Raw genomic sequence first — 20101 nt, forward strand, 5'->3', positions numbered from 1 at the left:
CATGATTCCCACTTCGTATGTATTTGGTCACGAAAGTGTAATAGATGAGGTAGCTACAAACATGGCCGCGTTTAGTGCAGCACGGTGCCTCTTTAGGAGCTATTCTCTTGTCAAAAATGTCGATCAAAACACAGGAATACTTATCAGATGTAGCAGAAGGATGTTGTGCAGTGCACCGTCTGACAGCAGTAAGTCGTTTATTTACAATGTTGTGGCGACACTGAGAAACTGGAGCTCTACCACTGACCTTGTAGCATGTGCAGCTATTATTACTGCTAGCTGCCTATGCGAAAACTTTGCTAGCATTTACTTTTTAGTATTTGAATCACTTGAATGGTACTGGTAGCTAGCTGTTATCCTAGGAGCTATTTACACCCATGTTGACAAGAACGTACATCTATGCTGCGTTCAAAACTGGGAACTCTGAAATCTCTGAATTCAGCGCGTTCAAGATAACTGCCTACTCGGAAAAGTTCAGACTTAAAATCGTTAACGGTCATCCAACTAGGAATTCCAAGACGAACACGGTCATCTTTCTAGAGACTCGACTTTCCGACCTGAAGATAACTGACGTCATGCTTTGACCTCTGTTTTAAAAAAAAATGGGATTTTCCATTAGTCTTGGAAGTATCATTAGCATTTTATTTAGCACAAACTACTGGTGGTTTCAAGACTGTGACATTTTTTTTTTTGGGGGGGGGGACGATGTAACTTCAAGTCATGATTTCAGTGATCTTCAGAGCGGGAAGTCGGAGCTCATCACTGCACTCTATACTCTTCTCTAAACTGGTCATCGCTGTATAGCCGTCGCAAGACCCACTGGTTGATGCTTATTTATAAAACCCTCTTAGGGGAGGGAGGCCCTATCTGAGATATCTACTGTTGCCCTCCTCCACATCCAACACCCGTTCTGCCAGTCACATTCTGTTAAAGGTTCCCAAACACATCCCTGGGTCACTCCTCTTTTCAGTTCGCTGCAGCTAGCGACTGGAACGAGCTGCAACAAACACTCAAACTGGACAGTTTTATCTCAATCTCTTCAAAAACTCAATCATGGACACTTACTGACAGGTGTGGCTGCTTTGCGTGATGTACTGCTGTCTCTACCTTTTGTGCTGTTGTCTGCTCCATAATGTATGTACAATGTTTTGTTCTGTTCAAAGTTGTTTTGAACGTGACAGCAATCAGACTCGTTGCATCACAGACATTGTATCTGGCTACCATGGCCTGAACAGGGTAACTTTTCGAGGTAGGAATATTTAAAAAAAAAATATGATCAATGGCTCTTTCGAGAGAAGACAACCTCCCGCGTTACATCGGCCAGTATTGAAATATGACTTGATAGACGTTTTCGCCATCTAAAAGTCTTCTATTATAGTGAACAAAAATATAAACCCAACATGCAACAATTTCAAAGATTTTACTGGGTTATAGTTCGTATGAGGAAAACAGTCAATGTGAATTTATTTATTAGGCCCTAACCTATGGATTTCACATGACTCGGAATACAGATATGCATCTTGTTGGTCAGATACCTTTAAAAAATGGTACTCAGGAACTCGGAATGGTATTTTTGTGCATTCAAATTGCCATTGATAAAATGCAATTGTGTTCGTGGTTTGTAGCGTATGCCTGCCTATACCATAACCCCATCATCACCTTGGGACACTGTTCACAACGTTGACATCAGCAAACCACTCGCCTGCATGATGCCATAGCCGTGGTCTGCGGTGGTGAGGCTGGTTGGATGTACTGCCAAATTCTCAAAAATTATGTTTGAGGTGGCTTATGGTAGAGAAATTAACATTACATCCTCTGGCAACAGCTCTGGTGGACTTTGCTGCAGTCAGCATGCCAATTGCACACTCCCTCAACTTGAGCCATCTGTGACATTGTGTTTTGTGACATGATTGCATATTTTAATGGCCTTTTATTGTCCCCAGCACAAGGTACACCTGTGTAATGATCATGCCATTTAATAAGCTTCTTGATATGCCACACCTGTGAGGTGGATGGATTATCTCGGCAAAGGAGAAAGGCTCGCTAACTTTTTTTTATGGAACATTTCTGGGATCTTTTATTTTAGCTCATGAAACATGGGACCAACACTTTACATGTTGCATGTTATATTTTAATATTTTTGTTCATTGTAACTTCCAGTGTAGTGAGAGCGGATTTATCATAATGCTACGTCATAATGCCTGAATTTCTTCCTGCTTGAACGGCAATAACTCAGATAAACATGAAATGACCCAGGGAATCGAAAGGAAATTGTCAAAAACAATATAACATTCAAAATGGGTGAATCTTTCCTTTTAAGCTCAAATCAAATTTTATTGGTCACATACATATTTAGCAGATGTTATTACGGGTGTACTGAAATGCTTGTGTTCCTAGCACCAACAGTGCAGTAGTATCTAACAATTCACAACAATACACACATCTAAAAGAAAAAGAAAAAAGGTATATATATATTAGGACAAGCAATGTCAGAGTGGCATTGACTAGAACACAGTATGTAAACATTACTAAAGGGACCAGTGATTCTATGTACATAGGGCAGCAGCCTCTAAGGTGCAGAATTGAGTAACCGGATGGCAGGCACTAAATTCAAGGTAGATTACTGGGTGGAGGCTGGCTATTGATGGCTATTTAAGTCTGATGTCCTTGAGATTGAGACTGAAAAACAGCTTCTGTCACAGCTTTGATGCACCTGTACTGACCTCGCCTTCTGGATGATAGCGTGGTGAACAGACTGTGGCTCGGGTGGTTGTCCTTGATTTGTTTAGGGACTGGCTTCAAATCAAATTTATTTATATAGCCCTTCGTACATCAGCTGATATCTCAAAGTGCTGTACAGAAACCCAGCCTAAAACCCCAAACAGCAAGCAATGCAGGTGTAGAAGCACGGTGGCTAGGAAAAACTCCCTAGAAAGGCCAAAACCTAGGAAGAAACCTAGAGAGGAACCAGGCTATGTGGGGTGGCCAGTCCTCTTCTGGCTGTGCCGGGTGGAGATGATAACAGAACATGGCCAAGATGTTCAAATGTTCATAAATGATCAGCACAGCATGGTCCAATAATAATAAGGCAGAACAGTTGAAACTGGAGCAGCAGCATGGCCAGGTGGACTGGGGACAGCAAGGAGTCATCATGTCAGGTAGTCCTGGGGCATGGTCCTAGGGCTCAGGTCCTCCGAGAGAGAGAAAGAAAGAGAGAATTAGAGAGAGCATATGTGGGGTGGCCAGTCCTCTTCTGGCTGTGCCGGATATATAGATACTTTTACTTTTTTACTTTTATATAGATGCTTCAATATAGATACTTTTGTAACTCACCCAAAAAGGCAGGGACACACTTTTTTCCCCCAAAATCATAATTCCACTTTGCCAGAATTACCTTGAGCAAGACTTAAAAGACACCTATCTCCGTAGCTATTTCATCCCTAGGTAAAATATATTTGTATATTTATGACTTATATTCCTGCTCACTCTCGTCAAGTTTGATTTCTGATCTTTAAGTACAGAGTCCGTCTTAAGATTCTTTGGAGAACATGGAACAATCATTCTAGTAGTTGAAGATTAAGTGCAATCATGAAAAATATCTAGAAGGCTTGTATTCAGAAGGTTTGTACGTAATCTTTGGTTTGTTCTTGGCGCCATTCTTCCTGTTTTGCGTCATCAGTGAGGTCACTTCCTGTGTCAATATGCGCAGTGTGACTAGCTCTGATGCAGGCCTTACCTGCAGATCCTGCAGAAGTCATTAATTTGTTTCTAGGTTCTCCAGATGCCCATGTGAAGCCACAGTTTATGGATTCAGAGGTGCAGGACATCCTAACCAGAATCACAGGCTTGAACCTGGAGAAGGTGTTCAGACCCATCAAACAGGAGCTGAAGCCCCCCAAGTACAAACTCATGACAGACGCACAGCTGGAAGAGGTACACACACACAGTAGGGCAGATAGTTTGTATGTCATGCAGAGTAGAGAATGGCTCTACAACATCTACTGCAACATTCTGAACATTTCAGTTGGCAGATTACATCCCTGTATAGCTGGTGTCATTCTTGTTAATGCGTCACACTGTGTGTTTGTGTTGTAGGCGACCCAGAGTGCCAGGGAGCAGGCCCAGAGGCTGCTGAAGATGCCTCCAGTGCTGCCGGAGAGGAAGCCCATCAACGATGTCCTGTCTGAGGACAAGATCCTGGAGGGCATGGACACAGCCAAATACGTCTTCACTGACATCACCTTCAACATACCACACAGGGTAGGAGAGAGAGGAAGAGAGTGTGTTTGTGTCCACCAACGTCATATTCAACATGCACGACAAGCAAAGTGTGCGTAATGGCTTGTGTCCAACATAAATGTTGGCTATCATTTACAATGCCTCAAACAATTAGTGCTCTTTAGTCTTCGCACTGTCTAGTTTTGTTCTCTCTTCAATGGTTGTTTCCAGGAGCGGTTCATAGTGATCCGGGAACCCACTGGGACTCTGAGGAAGGCATCGTGGGAGGAGAGGGATAGGATCCTGCAGGTCTACTTTCCTAAAGAGGGCCGCAGGCTCACAGCACCCCCTGTCTTCAAGGAGGAGAACCTGAAGATGGTGTTTGGCCAGGATCGTCATGAGGATATGTTGGATCTGTGCCAGGTCCAGTTTGAACCTGACTCCTCAGAATACATCAGGGTAAAATACCACTTCCTTCACACTCCTCAACAGGCTGTCCAGATGTATGGTTCAGTTATTACCCATTAGCAGTTAGTAAATCTCTCTCCCTATTGGCTGTGCTCTGTTGTCCAGGTGCATGCAGCCACCTATGAGGATCTAGAGAAGATGGGGAAGTATGATCTGCTGCGCTCCACCAGACACTTTGGAGGCCTGGTCTGGTACCTGGTCAATGCCAGGAGGGTGGACGGACTCATGATAGACATGCTGCAGAAAGACCTGTGAGTATCTTGTGTTAGAGCAGGGGTTGCCAACCTTTTTTTGGTTACTGTACCACCTACTTTTTTTCCCTTCTCATTTTCAAACAGACCATTTATATTTTCCAACGGAGCGAGTTTTTTTTCGCCGGAGTAGCCTCATTTCACTGCCAAAAATAGTGTTCAGTGAAATAACACACAATGTCAAATACAGGTAGCCTAGTCAAATAATGAACACCCAGTCACATTAACCATTACTCTCTTGCGGGAATTCCACTAATGGTCTGTATGTTGCAAAATGTTGCTGCTGCTCATTCCGTTTGCTCGAAAATGGCAAAAAAAAAGTAAGGCCCACGTCCATAGAGACACATACCAGCTCTACTGGTAATACTGCTACTACCAGCAGTATTACACCTTCACCTGTCGACGACACAAGTTGTTCTGCTTCCACGAGTACATCCAATGCTAGCATCAGTAATTCTACATTTGTTGTTAGCCCAGCTAGCATGGACACTGACAGTTGTGAATCTGATGCAGCCAAAGACCTACTGCCCCCTTACCCAGGAAAGCACCGAACAGCAGACGGGGACGTTGACTCATCGAAGAGGCAAAAATATGATGAGAACTACATTGATTTGTGGTTAAATTATTTTGGGAGTAGTGCCTTTCCTCAGCCACAGTGTGTTATATGTGCAAAAGTACTATCTCACAACTCGATGAAACCTTCCGTCTTGTGCAGACATATATAAACAAAGCATGCCCATTTGGAAATAAGCCAAGGGAGTTTTTGGAGTGAGAATTAAGGTCACTTTAGTTTAGTAAGACGTATAAAAGCAACAGATACCATTAATAAGAAGAGGCTAGAAACGTCTTATATGGTGAGCTACTGAGTGGCCAGGACAGGCAAGCCACATACTATTGTGGAGGACTTCATTCTTCCTGCTGCCCCAGGCTTGGCTGGGACAATGCTGAGGGGAAAAGGCCAAAAAAACTATACAGACAATGTCTTCATCAAACAACACTGTTTCACGACGCATCAGTGACATGGCAGGAGATGTTCTGAAACAGTTACTGCTTCACATATAAGCCAGTGAATTCTATGTGTTACAGCTGGATGAGTCAACAGACCAGCTCCTGGTATACAGTTGAAGCCGGAAGTTTACATACACCTTAGCCAAATACATTCAAACTCAGATTTTCACAATTCCTGACATTTAATCCGAGTAAAAATCCCCTGTTTTAGGTCAGTTAGGATCACCACTTTATTTTAAGCATGTGAAATGTCAGAATAATAGTGATTTATTTCAGCTTTTATTTCTTTCATCACATTCCCAGTGGGTCAGAAGTTTACATACACTCAATTAGTATTTGGTAGCATTGCCTTTAAATTGTTTAACTTGGGTCAAATGTTTCGGGTAGCCTTCCACAAGCTTCCCACAATAAGTTGGGTGAATTTTGGCCCATTCCTCCTGACAGAGCTGGTGTAACTGAGTCAGGTTTGTAGGCCTCCTTGCTCGGACATGCTTTTTCAGTTCTGCCCACAAATTTTCTATAGGATTGTGTTCAGGGCTTTGTGATGGTCACTCCAATACCTTGACTTTGTTGTCCTTAAGCCATTTTGCCACAACTTTGGAAGTATGCTTGGGGTCATTTGGAAGACCATTTGGAAGACCTATTTGCGACCAAGCTTTAACTTCCTGACTGATGTCTTGAAATGTTGCTTCGATATATCCACATCATTTTCCTCCTCATGATGTCATCTATTTGGTCCCTAGCTGTGTGTTGCCACTCTCCATGTTGTCTGTTGTCTGTAGCTTGTGAGGTGTGGAAACACTTTGTTGCTTTTATGAATTTTGTCTTGCTGCTTTTTGTTTTATGCTGCTCTGTCTGTATGCTACGTCTTGATTGTTCTATGTTGCTATGTCTTGCTTGTTCTATGTTGCTATTGTCTATATTGTAATGCCCAGGGACTGCGGTTGAAAATGCCCAGGGACTGCGGTTGAAAATTAGCCGGTTGGCTAAAACCGGCACTTTTACTGAAATGTTGATTAATCTGCACTGTCCCTGTAAAAATAAAAAATAAACTCAAACTATTTTGTGAAGTGCACCAGTCCCTCCTGCAGCAAAGCACCCCCACTACATGATGCTGCCTCCCCCGTGCTTCACGGTTGGGATGGTGTTCTTCGACTTGCAAGCATCCCCCCTTTTCCTCCAAACATAACGATGGTCACTATGGCCAAACAGTTTTATTTTTGTTTGATCAGACCAGAGGACATTTCTCCAAAAAATACAATCTTTGTCCCCATTTGCAGTTGCAAACCGTAGTCTGGCTTTTTATGGCGGTTTTGAAGCAGTGGCTTCTTCCTTGCTGAGCTGCCTTTTCAGGTTATGTCGATATAGGACTTGTTTTACTGTGGATATATATACTTTTGTACCTGTTTCCTCCAGCATCTTCACAAGGTCCTTTGCTGTTGTTCTGGGATTGATTTGCACTTCTTGCGCCAAAGTAAGTTCATCTCTAGGAGACAGAATGCGCCTCCTTCCTGAGCGGTATGACGGCTGCGTGGTCCCATGGTGTTCATACTTGCATACTATTGTTTGTACAGATGAACGTGGTACCTTCAGGTGTTTGGAAATTGCTTCCAAGGATGAACCAGACTTGTGAAGTCTAAAATAGTTTTTCTGAGGTCTTGGCTGATTTCTTTTGATTTTCCCATGATGTTAAGCAAAGAGGCACTGAGTTTGAAGGTGGGCCTTGAAGTACATCCATAGGTACACCTCCAATTGACTCAAATTATGTCAATTAGCCTATCAGAAGCTTCTAAAGCCATGACATTATTTTCTGGAATTTTCCAAGCTGTTTAAATGCACAGTCAACTTAGTGTATGTAAACTTCTGACCCACTGGATTTGTGATACAGTGAAATAATCTGTATGTAAACTATTGTTGGAAAAAGGACTTGTGTCATGCACAAAGTAGATGTCTAACCGACTTGCCAGAACTATAGTTTGTTAAAAAGACATTTGTGAAGTGGTTGAAAAATGAGTTTTAATGACTCCAACCTAAGTGTATGTAAACTTCCGACTTCAACTGTATGTCTGTTACATTTATACGTGGTCAATTAAGGAAGACATCCTCTTCTGGAAACCAGGACAACAGGAGAGGATATTTTTAAAGTACTGGACATCAAATGGTGGTCAAGATGTGTTGGTATCTTTTACTGATGGCGTAAAAGCCATGACAGGGAGACATAGTGGAGTGATAACACTCATGCAAGCAGTTGCTCCCGACGCCACCTAGGTACACTGCAGCATCCACCGAGAGGCTCTTGGTGCCAAGAGAATGCCTGACAGTTTGAAAGATGTTTTGGACACTACAGTGAAAATGGTTAACTTTGTTAAAGCAAGGTCCCTGAACTGACGTATTTTCTGTACTATGCAATGATATGTGCAGTGACCATGTAACGCTTATCAAGGGGCAAAGTATTGACACATTTTTTTTAAATTGAAAGAGCAGCTTAGTTTTCTTTACTGACCATAATTTTCACTTGTCTGACTGCTTTCATGATGACAAGTTTCTCACACGACTGGCCTGTCTGGGTGATGTTTTTTCTCGCCTGAATGATCTGAATCTAGGATTACAGGGACTCTGCAACTATATTCAATGTTCGGGACAAAATTGAGGCTACGATTAAGAAGTTGGAGCTCTTCTCTGTCTGCATTAACACAGACAACACACAGGTCTTTCCCTCATTGTATGATTTTTTTTGTGTGCAAATGAACTCAAGCTTACGGACAATGTCAAGTGTGATATAGCGAAGCACCTGAGTTCGGTGCGCAATTACACGGGTACTTTCCCGAAACGGACGACACAAACAACTGGATTCGTTATCCGTTTCATGCCCTGCCTCCAGTCCACTTACTGATATCTAAACAAGAGGGCCTCATCGAAATTGCAAAAAGCAGTTCTGTAAAATTTGAATTTAATCAGAAGCCACTGCCAGATTTCTGGATTGGGCTGTGCTCAGAGTATAAACTGACACTCATTCTTATGTTTAATAAATGTGTTGTGTAGTGTGTGTGTGGCAGGCTTACAATTATGGCAAAAAACAACATTTGAGAGTGCGCTGACCCTGGTGCTAGAGGGGGTACACAGCTGGAGGTTGAATGTTTGAAGGGGAACGGGAAGTTTGGGAACCACTGACCTACTGAATTTAGCTCTGCCCGGAGTACCCCTGAAGTACCCCCTCATGTGAATTTGACCAGTTAGCCTATGGTATCATGAATCTTCCCAAGTACCCCCAGGGGTCCTAGTACCCCCTGTGGATAGGCCACGTAACCCCAGGGGTCCTAGTACCCCCTGTGGATAGGCCACGTAACCCCAGGGGTCCTAGTACCCCCTGTGGATAGGCCAAGTAACCCCAGGGGTCCTAGTACCTCCTGGTTTTTCTCCAACTATAATAAAACTATGACACCCCATGCCATCTGTTTGACTCCAAATGCCATATGTTATAAAAGTGTTTTGTAGGCATTGTGACTAGGGCTGTTGCAGTGACTGTATTACCACCACACCGGCCGTCACGAGTCATGAAGGCAGTCAAATGAAGGCTTCTCCAAGCTCTGATGCTGCTGATGGTCATTAGTAACCTACCAAACTTTCTAACTGCCTGGTACTCAGCACTCTATTGGCCTTCTAATCACTCTGACATCAATGCAAATGTGTTTTAAAATCTTATCAAACACTTCATGAGAGCCCATGAGCTAATGTTGCTCAACATTTCTATAGGCTGTGTAATTGTGGGAGAAAACAGAGTGATGGCCACTAGTAAAAAGAGGATCCCATCAGCTTTCTATAGGCTAGGTCTACTATATTTATTTCTCAACATTTCTAATATTAAGCACATTGCTTATATTTACAACAGGGATATAGCCTACCTGGCTGTCTTGAAAATAAACCAGGGGGATGTCTCACACACACACACACACACACACACACATAGATATATAATATTTAGTGTATATATATATATGTATGTAAAGACAAGATCAAATCAAGAATAGTCTGATGGGTGACTATTATCCTATCACTGAATTATATATTATCACTTGTGAATGATGCCCAGCATAAGAAACAATGCCTTTTGCGACTTGTTAAAATCAATCGCACACCCCATGTAGCCTGGCCCATAGGCCTATGTGTTTTAGTAAGGTTTGTATCACAACTAAAGTGGCCAAATAACTTAATCAGCTTTACAAGCGGGTGTAGAGCCTAACATGGAACCCAAACCGGCTGCACGTGTGCGCCATCATGCATTAATGCATTTTGTCCCCCCCCACACCAAACACGATCACGACACGCAGTTTAAAATATCAAGACAAACTCTGAACCAATTATATTAATTTGGGGACAGGTCATAAAGCATTAAACATTTATGGCAATTTAGCTAATTAGCTTGCAATTCTTAGGTAATTTGTCCTATTTAGCTAGCTAGCTTGCAATTCTTAGGTAATTTGTCCTATTGAGCTAGCTTTCTGTTGCTAGCTAATTTGTCCTGGGATATAAACATTGTTGTTGTTTTACCTGAAATGCACAAGGTCCTCTATTCCGCCAATTAATCCACACGTAAAACAGTCAACCGAATCGTTTCTAGTCATCTCTCCTTTTTCCAGGCTTTTTCTTCTCTTGACTTCATATTGCGATTGGCAACTTTCACAATTTAGGTGCATTACTGCCACTGACCTTGTTCGTCTATAACCAATTAGGAGATGGCACGTGGGTACCTGCTTCTATAAACCAATGAGGAGATGGGAGAGGCAGGACTTGCAGCACGATCTTGCAAATAGAACTGACTTCTATTTTAGCCCTTGGCAACGCAGACGCTCGAGCAGTGTGGGTGCAATAATTGAATAATATAGATTTCTAATTTTATTTTGCACACGCGACACGAGCGGTGTAGTCAGCCTGTTAGGCCTACTCTTCTTATTGGCTGACAAAGTAAATGTGTCCAGTTCTTCCAATATCTTCAATATGCACCTTGGTATTGGATAAGGACGCACCGTTGCGTCTCCGATGTGTCTGGCTTTACTTGTAGCCTGTGGGAAAGACCTGGTCACATTACGGACAGCCATGTGAGTGAGACGCGCTTCGGATTGCGCAGCACACTCAGAGTAGGGCACAATGCAGCATTCAGGGCCGCAAAAGGCTTGGATTTTTTTAGAGTGTGTTACAGCCACAAAGGGGATGCAGTCGTGATATTCGAGTCACTAGCAAGTGCTTGTAAAATTGTGAATGAGTCTATTGGAGTGCGTACAGCCTGCACAAAAAACTAAGCAGAGCTCATGCCTTTCAAGCGACTTTTTTTCAAATCACCATTAGTCTCATCATGCAGCCTTAAAATGTATTAAAAATCTAAACGTATTGCTCAATGTTTGTAGAACTAAAGTTACATTAATAACTCTAAATTAAGCATAGACAGTGGGGCAAAAAAGTATTTAGTCAGCCACCAATTGTGCAAGTTCTCCCACTTAAAAAGATGAGAGGCCTGTAATTTTCATCATAGGTACACTTCAACTATAACAGACAAAATGAGAAAAAAAATACTGAAAATCACACTGTAGGATTTAAAAAAAAAAGTTTATCTCAATACTTTGTTATATACCTTTTGTTGGCAATGACAGAGGTCAAACGTTTTCTGTAAGTCTTCACAAGGTTTTCACACACTCACTGGTATTTTGGCCCATTCCTCCATGCAGATCTCCTCTAGAGCAGTGATCTTTTGGGGCTGTTGCTGGGCAACACAGACTTTCAACTCCCTCCAAAGATTTTCTATGGGGTTGAGATCTGGAGACTGGCTAGGTCACTCCAGGACCTTGAAATGCTTCTTACGAAGCCACTCCTTTGTTGCCCGGGCGGTGTGTTTGGGATCATTGTCATGCTGAAAGACCCAGCCACGTTTCATCTTCAATGCCCGTGCTGATGGAAGGAGGTTTTCACTCAAAATCTCACGATACATGGCCCCATTCATTCTTTCCTTTACATGGATCAGTCGTCCAGATCCCTTTGCAGAAAAACAGCCCCAAAGCATGATGTTTCCACCCCCATGCTTCACAGTAGGTATGGTGTTCTTTGGATGCAACTCAGCATTCTTTGTCCTCCAAACACGACGAGTTGAGTTTTTACCAAAAAGTTATATTTTGGTTTCATCTGACCATATGACATTCTCCCAATCTTCTTCTGGATCATCCAAATGCTCTCTAGCAAACTTCAGACGGGCCTGGACATGTACTGGCTTAAGCAGGGGGACACGTCTGGCACTGCAGGATTTGAGTCCCTGGCGGCGTAGTGTGTTACTGATGGTAGGCTTTGTTACTTTGGTCCCAGCTCTCTGCAGGTCATTCACTAGGTCCCCCCCGTGTGGTTCTGGGATTTTTGCTCACCATTCTTGTGATCATTTTGATCCCATGGGGTGAGATCTTGCGTGGAGACCCAGATTGAGGGAGATTATCAGTGGTCTTGTATGTCTTCTATTTCCTAATAATTGCTCCCACAATTGATTTCTTCAAACCAAGCTGCTTACCTATTGCAGATTCAGTCTTCCCAGCCTGGTGCAGGTCTACAATTTTGTTTCTGGTGTCCTTTGACAACTCTTTGGTCTTGGCCATAGTGGAGTTTGGAGTGTGACTGTTTGAGGTTGTGGACAGGTGTCTTTTATACTGATAACAATTTCAAACAGGTGCCATTAATACAGGTAACGAGTGGAGGACAGAGGAGCCTCTTAAAGAAGAAGTTACAGGTCTGTGAGAGCCAGAAATCTTGCTTGTTTGTAGGTGACCAAATACTTATTTTCCACCATAATTTGCAAATAAATTCATAAAAAATCCTACAATGTGATTTTCTGGATTCTTTCCCCCCTCATTTTGTCTGTCATAGTTGAAGTGTACCTATGATGAAAATTACAGGCCTCTCTCATATTTTTAAGTGGGAGAACTTGCACAATTGGTGGTTGACTACGTAAATACTCTTTTTGCCCCACTGTAGGAGTACCTATTTTTGTTATCTGCTCGACACAGAATAGCCGCATGTGGGCATTCCCTCAACGTTTAGAGAAAATATTTAGATTTTATTCAGCTTTGTTCAATTGTATTCTTCATACTACAAAATAATGGCACGTAATAATGAGCAAATCTTGTCTGCTAAATGAACTAGTTTAGCCCACAGCCATTTTGCATAGCCACATAAGGACGTATCAGAGTATGCTATTCTGTTCTTCTGAAATAGCCTATATGTTCTTCATATCATGTTTCTTTAGACCTGTCTAAAATACATCATGTATTTATTGTGAAGGTGTATGCTATATTACAAGGATTTATTCAACTATTTAAAATGGCTTGTAGGCTATGTGTGGAAGCCAGGAGATGCTACATGTGTCTGTTAATTAACGGTCAACCGACTGACTAAATTTTGTGCCCACCTCAGCCCTAAATGTGACAAGTAATGATTTAACACCATAGCTGTCATTGTTAGCCCAGAGTAGCCACTCTAACAGTGGCTGTATTGTTCTCTTTGTTCTAGGTTGCAGGATGCAGTGAGTCTGGTAGGTCTGTTCAACAAGGTCCATCCACACAGTGAGACAGCCCAGGAGGCCTCTAGCCAACAGGCCTACGGACTGGACCTGCTCAAGGTGAGGCCCAATCAGCAGACACTAGTGCATCTCAGAACCTGGTTGATGAACCAGTCAACGTATTGGTAGCCATGTTACCCAGTAAACCCTTTGTTTAACCTCTGTGTCTGTTCTCCACCAGATTTACGCTAAGCGGGAGTCCCAGAGGGCAGGATACGTAGAGCTGGCCCTGCAGGCCTACGAGCAGACCTCCGCAGAGAGCACCGTCTGACCGTCATGCATCACAACACCAACCACAGGACAGCTGTGTCACATCACAGCAGAGTTCAGTCTGACTGCCCCATACACCTTACACCAACAGAGCTGTGACATTATCCCCAATGGCCTGCCTATCCATGATCAAAACTTTCATCAACTGGACAATTTCGGTGAGCAAAGAGAATAACTTAGTCCTTGAACTATGAAGCTCATATGAACCACTTGCAAGCCAAGTGTCCATTGGAAATAAATGGCATCAAAATGTGCACATAACTGGGGTCCTTCAAGTTTCAGTCTTTTATCATTTGGTGGAAGGGCACACGATGCAGTGCAGATATTCACTTCTGCAGTTCAACCTTGTCATTTGTCCATAACCTTAATCATACTGTATCACATTGGAACTGAGTAAGCTGTTTAATTATCATGATGTATTTACAGTCAAAATAAAAATGTCTTTATTTACAGTCTCTGAATTATTCCTATGGCCTGATTCAGACAAACACTTGTCATATTGAGTTGATAACATTTCATTCCCTTTTCCAGACCAGTCATACAGAAGGCACTTGGATTCACATCTATAACAATGAAGTAGGTTCCCTATAAAAACAGCAGAGACCTAGACCATGGCAGAGCAGCATGCGTGCCCAGACAAGTAGAGGTATACTGAACACAAGCTCAACACCTGTGGAGAGGACCTAACCTAACTAATGAAAGATAGACCCTGGAAGCCTGGTTATCTAGGGGTAAGACGTACTGTAGAGAACTACTCTATTCCCAGCTTCCTATGTGATTGGATAAGGTAAACATTTCAACCCAATGACCCCCTCTGGTTAACATCTACATTTCATTCTATACTGTGGGTCAATGTGAGAGTGGACGATGAGGTACTGCACAAAGGATTTCAAAATCGGGGTGTATTTATTAGTTGGGTACTGTTGCTAAATGTTTTGCAAAGGAAAGAGTTTACTCTAGGAAGCAAACAAAACGAAATGGGGAGGGACCTACTTGAATTTGTCCAACAAACTTGTTATCCATTGCAAAAACATTTAGCAACAGACCAAATGTTATGCAATGAAATCTGACTAATGAATACACCCCGAAGTCACGTTCAGCATTTAACCAGAAATTGAGTGGACACAGTAAATTTGTACCTGTTCAAAAATATATTTTTCCCGTTGCAAAACATTTCCTGCGTTTGTTCCTAATGAATGGGACCCTGTCCATCCATTCTCACCCAAAGCGTTCTACAAACCCCCTTGCATTGTGTTTCACAGTTTAAAGACCGAAAGACCAACTCCACCCGACTTTCACCAGTTTCACTGTAAAGGTCAAAACCCCACCTCCCGCCCACACGCCCTTTCACTAGGAGTATGAACAACACTACGTGTTCTTTGGTCACTTTAAGGACATTCCTCCACTTTCAGTCTAAGAAGTCGACGTCCAGGTCAAAGATGTCCAGGTCCAGATCGTCAAGACCCTGGAGGGAAAAGCAATGTATATCAGTGATGAGTCAGTGGAAGACTAGGTGTGAGCGAGGGTGAACTACCTTACTGGTACACTGTTGTCCCTTAATATTCATACATCATTATTCAATATCAAACATCAAAAGGTGATTTCCAATATAGATTAGCATTCTAAATACTGTGTAAGTCTTGGCAGGATGTATCAACTCTGGCCAGGCCAGGTTTACTTCTTCATTCCATTTATCATTCAGGCCCAGCAGGTCCATGGATGCTGCTGCTACTGCTGCAGGGGCTGGCTCCACTCCTTTACCCTCTAAGAGGACGGCTGCAGGGGCTGGCTCCACTCCTTTACCCTCTAAGACGACGGCTGCAGGGGCTGGCTCTGGTGGAAGCACCTGGGTAGGGGCTCTACTGCTGGGGCTAGGTCTATGAGTGGTGCTGGGGCTAGGTCTATGAGTGGTGCTGGGGCTAGGTCTAGGAGTGGTGCTGGGGCTAGGTCTAGGAGTGGTGCTGGGGCTGGGTCTAGGTCTATGAGTGGTGCTGGGTCTATGAGTGGTGCTGGGGCTAGGTCTATGAGTGGTGCTGGGGCTAGGTCTATGAGTGGTGCTAGGTCTAAGAGTGGTGCTGGGTCTAGGTCTATGGGTAGCCTAGTGGTTAGAGCGTTGGACTAGTAACCGGAAGGTTGCAAGTTCAAACCCCCGAGCTGACAAATCTGTCGTTCTGCCCCTGAACAGGCAGTTAACCCACTGTTCCTAGGCCGTCATTGAAAATAAGAATTTGTTCTTAACTGACCTGACCTGCTTTTACTTCCACCAATGCTTCTATGGTAACAGGTTCTGGTTCTGTTGCTATAGGCACTGGCGCTGCCTCGGCAACTGGTGCTTCTGTTACAATGGGTTCTGTGACTGACTCGGTAACAGGTGCTTCATCTGTTGCTCTGTGCTTTATTGCTGCAGGTTCTTCCTCAACAGCCTCCTCTGGTGTTGTTATGACTTCTTCCTCTGGGGTGGACTGTGGTACCTCTTGTGCCAAGCGGTGTCTTTCTGTGATTACATCTCCCAATAAGTAATTTTCTATGGTGACAGAAACCTCTATCTTCGTGATGGTATCTTCCACTGCTGTTATCTCCTCTGGCTTGGGAGCTTCCACTTCATCAATAATGTGTCCCTCCTCTGCCATCTCAATGGATTCTTCCACTGCAGTCATAGTTGGTTCCACTAATGTCACTGGGATAGATTCCTCTACTGCTGGAATAAACTCCTCCACTGCAGCCGCAACAGGCTCTACCTCTTCCATGACAATGGACTCTTCCACTACTGGAGCAGCAGCCTCCACCACTGCTGCCATTACAGGGGTTTCTACTACTTCTGCCATTAGGGGGGTTACTACCAATGCTGCCAATACAGGGGTTTCATCCATGCTCCCAGCAACCTCCTGCACATAGAACAGTGATAATAGCATATTTTAATTGAGAATAACAAGTTGACAAATCATTGTGTCTAAACTAGGGGTTATGTAAGTAGCACTAAACACAACAGCTATGGTCATGTCCAGTATTACAGTAGGTGTGAGATTTCAGACTTTACTTCTGGTTCAGCTGACACTCCTTTTGGCACATAGCCTGTAGATTCCTCCAGGATATTCCTATCCTCATTGGGCTGCAGAGTGGAGAGACAGAACAGCACAGTATTACAATAGTACTATTACAGGTACAGGGAACAAGGCTTATACTATTATAATAAGCATTATTATAATATTACTTGACTAGAAAACAATGGCAGAGGTATAAAATAGTTATGGTAACTGTAAAGTATTGCCTTGACTCATCATTGACCTGTATTTTACTGGTGGTCGCAGACATTGAGCCCCTTCATCGGTGCAGCACATATCTGTAGTGCTCAGCTGCTATTGAACCACTAGGTATTGCTAATACACTATAGTAACATAACTATACTGAACAAAAATGTATACGCAACAATTCAAAGATTTTACTGAGTTCCAGTTCATATAAGGAAATCAGTCAAGTGAAATAAATTCATTAGACCCTAATCTATGGAGTTCACATGACTGGGAATACAGTCAGTCACAGATACCTTAAAAAACAGGGGATTGGATCAGAAAACCAGTCAGTATCTGGTGTGACCACCTTGCAGTGCGACACATGTCCTTCTCATAGAGTTGATCAGGTCTGTTGATTGTGACCTGTGGAATGTTGTCCCACTCCTCTTCAATGGCTGTGCGAAGTTACTGGATATTGTCAGGAACTGGAAAACATTGTTGTACACGTCAATCCGGAGCATCCCAAACATGCTCAATGGGTGACATGTCTGGTGACTATGCAAGCCATGCAAGAACTGGGACATTTTTCAGCTTCCAGGAATTGTGTACAGGACCTTACAACATGGGGCCGTGCATTATCATTGCTGAAACATGAGGTGATGGCGGCACATGACTGGCACGACAATGGACCTCAGGATCTTGATATGCGTGCATTCAAATTGCCATTGTTCGTTGTCCGTAGCTTATGCCTGCCCATACCGCAACCCCAACCCCACCATGGGGCACTCTGTTCACAACATTGGCATCATCAAATCCTCTATAACGACGTTGGAAGCAGCTTATGGTAGATAAATTAATATTCAATTATCTAGCAACAGCTCTGGTGGACATTCCTAGTCAGCATGCCAATTGTACCCTCCCTCAATACCAGAGACATCTGTGGTATTGTGATGTGTGACAAAACTGCACATTTTAAAGTGGCCTTTTATTATCCCCAGCACAAGGTGCACCCGCATAATGATCATGCTGTTTAATCAGCTTCTTCATATGCCACACCTGTCAGGTGGATGGATTATCTTGGCAAAGGAGAAATGCTCACTAACAGGGATGTAAACCAATTTGTGCACAACATTTGAGAGAAATAAGCCTTTTGTGGGTATGGAACATTTCTGGGATCTTTTATTTCAGCTCATGAAACATGGGACCAACAATGTAAGTGTTGTGTTTATGAACGATGGAAAGAACATGTTCAATCAGGGTCGTGTTAAATTTGTATGAAACAGAAAAAAATGACAGAAAACATTTGCAAACGTTTTGGTACAATGTGCCCAAGATGTGTGTGCATCTACTCACGGTGATGAGAGGGTACTCTGCGGCGGGCCTCAACCTGACGTGGGTAGTCTTCGGCCAGGAAGGCCTCCTGTAGGCCGGGGAACAGGTTGCTGTAGTATGTAGGGTTGGCCAACGCATCAGCTTCCTTCTGGTTCACTTTCCCCAGGCTCTCCTTCCACAGCTTTACCACTCTGGAGACACAGAGAGAGGTCAGGACACGCAGACACGCACAATGGCAATTTAGACTTTTCCACTAGATGGGCTCAGTTGCTCAGTTCTGCCTCCAGGGCAAGATTCATGATTATAAAGGTCAACCTGCCAGTGCTGTACCTAGACACATGGCTGGGCAGGTATGTTCTGGCCAGGAATGCAGCCTCTGGCAGCCGGTTGGTTTTAATGAGGAGCTCCAGACAGTTGTCCAGTCTGGAAGAAATAAACAGAACATACCTTCATTTAACTAGACAGGTCAGTTAAGAACAAATTATTTTTTACAATTACGGCCTACCCCAGCTAAACCCGAACGACGCTGGGCCAATTGAGCACCGCCCTATGGGACTTCCCATCACGGCCAGCTATGATAGAGCCTGAAATCGAACCAGGGTCTTTAGTGACGCCTCTAGCACTGAGATACAGTGCCTTAGACCGCTGCGCCACTCGGAAGCCCAATTATTAATGATGAAACCAAAGAAAATGTATACATACAGTTCTAGATCATGAACATATAAAGGGCACCTAGATCCAATAATGAATTAGTAATGATTAAACAATAACAATTTATTGACAGATGACGTACATATAAAAGTTCAACCTAAACACTCTGCTCACTCCTCACCTCCCTCTGTACCATCCACCCCCCGCACCCTTCTCTCCCTAAACACACTTACTTCCCCTGGAGGAAATAGGTGAGGAAAGCCACGTTGGTCTTGCCGTCTCACTCTGCCCCCTCTGTCAGCTTGCCCACCATGCTGGCGTTGCCCGAGGCTGTGGCCAACAGCAGCAGCCCCCCATGGTCCTGGGCATGGTGCAGACACTCCTGGGCCAGGACAAACTGGCACTTAGTGGTAGCCAGCTCTGCCAACTGCTTCCACTTCTGCTCCGACTGGAGGGCCACCATGCCAGCGAGAGAGGAGAAGAGGAGATGTGGAGAGAGAGAAGGATAAAGGGAGGGGGAAACAGAGAGAACAGGTATGCCATGTTGGAAAGATATTAATCACAAACAGAATAGAAGTCATATTCACTTTTGATTAGTTCAATGTAAGATAAGATATATCCTTCACTACAGTTATTCTCATTTCATCTTATAATATACACTACCGTTCAAAAGTTTGGGGTCACTTAGAAATGTCCTTGTTTTTTCAATTAGACATTTTTTGTCCATTAAAATAACATCAGATTGATCAGAAATACAGTGTTGACATTGTTAATGTTGTAAATTACTATTGTAGCTGAAAACGGCAGATTTTTTATGGAATATCTACATAGGTGTAACAGTGTAGCTTTCGTCCCTCTCCTCGTCCCTACCTGGGCTCGAACCAGGGATCCTCTGCACACATCAACAGTCACCCTCGACTCATCGTTACCTATCGCTCCACAAAAGCCACGGCCCTTGCCCAGCAAGGGAATCAACTACTTCAAGGTTTCAGAACGAGTGACGTCACCAATTGAAACACTATTAGCGTGCACACCGCTAACTAGCTAGCCATTTCACACCGGTTACACTCATCCCCCTATGACCT

The 20101-nt window shown here is 43.4% G+C and overlaps 2 protein-coding genes and 1 pseudogene across 5 annotated transcripts; 1 reads left to right on the plus strand and 2 right to left on the minus strand.

The window, feature by feature from the left end:
* Positions 1-14258, plus strand: mrps22 (mitochondrial ribosomal protein S22). Of its 2 annotated transcripts, none has more exons than XM_020508338.2 (7): positions 1-188; positions 3773-3933; positions 4096-4260; positions 4450-4677; positions 4792-4937; positions 13485-13593; positions 13715-14258. In XM_020508338.2, the coding sequence occupies exons 1-7, from the start codon at positions 2-4 to the stop codon at positions 13802-13804; spliced, it is 1086 nt and encodes a 361-aa protein (XP_020363927.2). In that variant the 5' UTR covers position 1; the 3' UTR covers positions 13805-14258. The 2 variants fall into 2 exon arrangements, with proteins under 2 accessions (XP_020363927.2, XP_020363926.1); XM_020508337.2 differs by having other exon boundaries at positions 31-188; positions 3743-3933.
* On the minus strand, positions 14223-17455 carry LOC109909269 (E3 ubiquitin-protein ligase RNF12-B-like). Of its 3 annotated transcripts, XM_031795482.1 has the most exons (4): positions 17401-17455; positions 16841-16912; positions 16047-16688; positions 14223-15268 (listed from the first exon to the last, which is right to left on the minus strand). In XM_031795482.1, the coding sequence occupies exons 3-4, from the start codon at positions 16671-16673 to the stop codon at positions 15212-15214; spliced, it is 684 nt and encodes a 227-aa protein (XP_031651342.1). In that variant the 5' UTR covers positions 16674-16688; positions 16841-16912; positions 17401-17455; the 3' UTR covers positions 14223-15211. The 3 variants fall into 3 exon arrangements, with proteins under 3 accessions (XP_031651342.1, XP_031651341.1, XP_031651340.1); XM_031795481.1 differs by having other exon boundaries at positions 16047-16912; XM_031795480.1 differs by lacking the exon at positions 17401-17455 and adding an exon at positions 17348-17399 and having other exon boundaries at positions 16047-16912.
* Positions 16811-20101, minus strand: part of LOC109909477 (coatomer subunit beta'-like) — a 13245-nt pseudogene continuing 9954 nt past the window's right edge.

Source organism: Oncorhynchus kisutch, linkage group LG18 (assembly GCF_002021735.2).
Source record: "Oncorhynchus kisutch isolate 150728-3 linkage group LG18, Okis_V2, whole genome shotgun sequence".
NCBI lineage: Eukaryota > Metazoa > Chordata > Actinopteri > Salmoniformes > Salmonidae > Oncorhynchus > Oncorhynchus kisutch.